This window comes from Echinops telfairi, unplaced genomic scaffold, assembly GCF_000313985.2.
Source record: "Echinops telfairi isolate 266 unplaced genomic scaffold, ASM31398v2 ScPeMD7_23;HRSCAF=83, whole genome shotgun sequence".
Taxonomy (NCBI): domain Eukaryota; kingdom Metazoa; phylum Chordata; class Mammalia; order Afrosoricida; family Tenrecidae; genus Echinops; species Echinops telfairi.
The window spans coordinates 78866692-78870927 of record NW_022103920.1 but is presented as its reverse complement, the minus strand read 5'-3'; the positions used below and the strand labels follow the sequence as shown (position 1 = coordinate 78870927).

The 4236-nt window shown below is 40.3% G+C and overlaps 1 protein-coding gene across 1 annotated transcript in view; it reads right to left on the bottom strand.

Annotated features, from left to right (window-relative positions):
- Window positions 1-4236, bottom strand: part of DNAH11 (dynein axonemal heavy chain 11) — a 330595-nt gene that overhangs the window by 38080 nt on the left and 288279 nt on the right. Inside the window, 1 exon segment of the mRNA XM_045288657.1 lies at window positions 2984-3106. Coding sequence (XP_045144592.1) covers window positions 2984-3106 — 123 coding nt within the window.

The window sequence follows — 4236 nt, the reverse complement described above, 5'->3', positions numbered from 1 at the left end:
TGGAAATATCAAAGGGAGCACACGATTAATTCTAGTGTGCAGAAGTATCAAAGGGAGCACACGATTAATTCTAGTGTGTGGAAATATCAAAGGGAGCACACGATTAATTCTAGTGTGCAGAAATATCAAAGGGAGCACACGATTAATTCTAGTGTGTGGAAATATCAAAGGGAGCACACGATTGATTCTAGTGTGCAGAAATATCAAAGGGAGCACACGATTGATTCTAGTGTGTGGAAATATCAAAGGGAGCACATGATTAATTCTAGTGTGTGGAAATATCAAAGGGAGCACACGATTAATTCTAGTGTGTGGAAATATCAAAGGGAGCACACGATTAATTCTAGTGTGTGGAAATATTTAAATATTTTCCCCTTAGGAAAAAGACTAGGGCAAAGCTTAGCATCTCTGTGGCCAGCATTTTTAGAGTGCTAGAGGTATAGTGAGGTTAAAATGTAGTATCTTATCATGTGAGCTCCCTTTTGAACTACTTTAACATTGTTTCAGTAGGGAAAAAAAGCGAAGGGGAAATTAAGGGTCCTGTAAATTTCCTCTGGCCACAGAGCAGGGCTGTGAGTAGGCTTGCTATCATGCAGAGCGCATTGGAAAGTGGGTGATTGCAGGTGCAGTCAGGGTAACATTTAACACCTCATTTGATCGCTCTTTGGACACATTTAAAGTTTGTTATGGTTTTTAGATTTTTTTTTACTTTCTTTTTGATTGAGGATTTTCTCTGCTTTACTTTATTATTACTGCTAGATTTGGGGGAGGCTTTTTGGGTATGTTTTGTATATAAAATGAAGGATAAGTATATCTACAGAGAGAGTAACTGATTTCTTGGAGCATGGTGGTGGAGGTTGGAGGGGAATGGGAAGCTAGTAACAATGAGGACAATAAAGAAGAAAATGCTCTAAAATTGATCATGGTGGTGATTATACAACCTTCTTAATATGATTGAACTACTGAATTTTATGACATGTAAATTTTATTTTTAGCTTTCAAAATTATGTTCCAGTAGTTTTAATATGTATTTATTTATTTATATTAAATAAATCATTCTATTGGGGGTTCTTACATATATTCTAATAAACCATACACCCATGATCTCAAGCAGACATGTACAATTATTGACATCAACAATTTCTAAACATTATCATTCTTCTTGAGGCCTTTGACAGCTAATTTTTCCCCTCCCTTTCTCACCCTGCCACCCACACAAACCCTTAATATATTATGTATTGTTATCATTTATACATATCTTATACGGCCCACTCTATCCCTTCACCTACTATCCTGGTATTCTTCCCCTGAGGGGGGTTATTCTGCCATCATTGCTACTTATTCCCTTTCCCTCCCTTCCTCCCCCATCCTCCTGGAATCATTGCTCCCCTTACTGTTTCTGAGGGGCGTTGTCTCTCCTGAACTCCATATATTGAAAGCTCTCATCTGTGCCTCTGTCTGTACACAGGTCTAGCAGGAATTGTGAGATTGGACTGCTATCATAATAGTGGGGTGGGGGTGGGGATTGAAGAACTAGAGAAGTATTGTATATTTTGTCGGTACTACACTGCTCCCGGATGCACTTTCTCCTCCGTGCAGCCCTTGTGCTCAGGAATGTCCACTTATCTACGGTTGGGCTCTGGGTCTCTAGCTTAAGCCCCCTCTCCATCACCCCGATGAGTCCTTTATTTTTGGAATTCTGATGTCTGTCCCCGTCAACACCTCATGATCACACATGCTAGTGTGCTTCCTCCATGTGGGCTTTGTTGCTTCCCTGCCAGAGGGCCACTTGTTTGACTTCAAGCTTTTAAAACTACAGATGCTGTATCTTTTGATAGCCAGGCACATCTGCTTTCTTTACCACATTTGTTTATACACCCAGTTTGTCTTCAGCAATCATGCCAAGGTGGTGAGCATTTCCCAGTGCCACATTATTAGAACAAAGTGTTCTTGTGTGGAGGGAATACTTAAGTAGAGGCCCAGAGTCCATCCACTGCCTCAATGTATAGCCATATAAATATATGTACACAGGCCAATACCCCTATTGTTATGCATTAATATACTTACTTACATATGTATACCCCTATGTTTACACCTCTATAAATAGGTTTGCTTCCTAGTTCTTTCCTCCATTTCCTTTTATCTTCCTCCTGTCCCACTTTCATGTTCACCCCTGGCTTGCCTCTCAGTGATTCCTGACTCAATTATGGCTGCTCCACCACTACCAGGATTTCTACTCCTTCCTCGTCATTGCTTTTAGATCCCTAGTTGTTCCCCTGTCCATGACCTTGTTTGCTCACCACTCCCTCCCTGCCTCGTCCCTGCCCCACCCCGCCACCTCCTCTTCCCCCACGACTCCCATCAGTCCTGCTGCTTCCTCCTCAGGTTTGCTTCTCATGCCTATCTTATATAAATAGACAACTTTTATGTGAATTATATGCCAAGTAAACTATTACAAAGAAAAAAAAAAGAGTGCCAAGATGGAAAACAATAAAATATTCTGGGGAAAAAATGCAATCAAGTTTGAAAACTGAGGCTGATGCGTGACTGCCATTTTTTCACACAACATTCTGTTTTCTTCAAATATCTCACACTGAGATTAACTACCACATTGTTATATAATTTTTAAAGAATACTATTTAGAGAAAGTAGAGGCATGTCTATAGAGATACAGAGGCATAGATTAAAAAATCAGATTCATATACATTGAAAGAAATTCATTTATACACCTAGATTTTATTGGAGGTCCTGAACTGACATATTTATAATTACTTTATTTTTAGGGGGGAAAAAAGGTGAAAAGTATGTCAACATAATCTATAATGGAAAGATTAAAATCAAAGAATATCATGTTACATAGCATAGCTCTACAATTAAAATGGCTCCTGATGTATCATTCGTATTGTTGTGAACTACATTTCCCCTACTAAGAGATATGAGGTTTGAAATATGATTTATAAATTGAAAATGATTTCCCCCATACCTTAAGGGCACTCCAGGTCTGAGTCGTCAGAAAGTCCACAGGGCTCGGGTAAGCATGCTCGACTGTGAATCGAAGCAGGAAATCCAACTCCAGGGCATCGATCTCTCTCTTCCTCAACAAGATCTTGAGAGGACACAGAATGACAATTGCGAAGCGTCATTTGGTTTGCAGCAGATGCACAACACAGGAGGTGATATCCTCTCCTCCGCAGGCTGGGACACCAGGGCACTAAGAAGGACCACAACTATCTTTTGCTCTGTGGTCGAAATGAGACATTCAGATTTTGCTCATGATCTCATAATTATTCACAGAATGCTAACCGAAAATAATTACCAAAGCTGAGTTTTTCCAATTCTAATATCTATTTAACCAGGTCTTTGATAAGCTTTCATATTTAGTCTATTGCTAGATCAAACTTGTCTTAAAACTTGTCAAAAAATGAAAGAGCCTTGAATAGCAACAGACTGAATGACTAAGCAGAACGTAGACCCAGCATTGCATGTTAGTCCTGATAAAGGAACATTATACATTAACTACAAGATGTATGAAAACCATTTTCTGAAATGTGAGGCTATACTGAGAATGAGAAATTATTGGACAGACAGAACTAGAGTGGGGGAGGCCCCCCTGGGGGCTCTAGAATTACGGGGGGCGGGGTAGGGTGGGGGGCTGCAAAGGCAAATACCCACCCTTTGCCCTGGATTATGGGCTCACACACAAAAGTTCTTAATTGCCAGGGAGGCACCGACTGATTTTTTTTTCCTTGAAAAGGGACCGATAGGCCAAATACATTTGGCAACCTGTGAACTAAGGAATCAAGCACGTCAAGATTGGAATAGTCGGTAAACACTCTGGTTACAAATGCCAAGCCCATTCACTGTCCCCTGTGGATTGTGACTCACAGCAGACCTCTAGAGGGTTCCTGAGTCTTTATTTGTGCAGAAGCTCACAGCCTCATCTTTCTCCTATGGGACCGGCTGCTGGAGCTGAACCATCAACCTTAGGCAGCCCAATGTCTAACCCATAGCACCACCAAGGTCTTAAATTATAGAACTGATAATAAGTCCATGTGCTTTTGGGGGGCACCACAGAGGCAGCATTCCTAATTTCCACATGGAAGTTATAACACGTATCACCAAAAAGACCCAAATAGCATTTCTGAGTGTTATGCCTTTTTGAACATGTGAGATGTTAAATGAATTATGGTCTTAGCATGCATTAAAATATTTGATTTTCTTGAATAATTAGTTTTT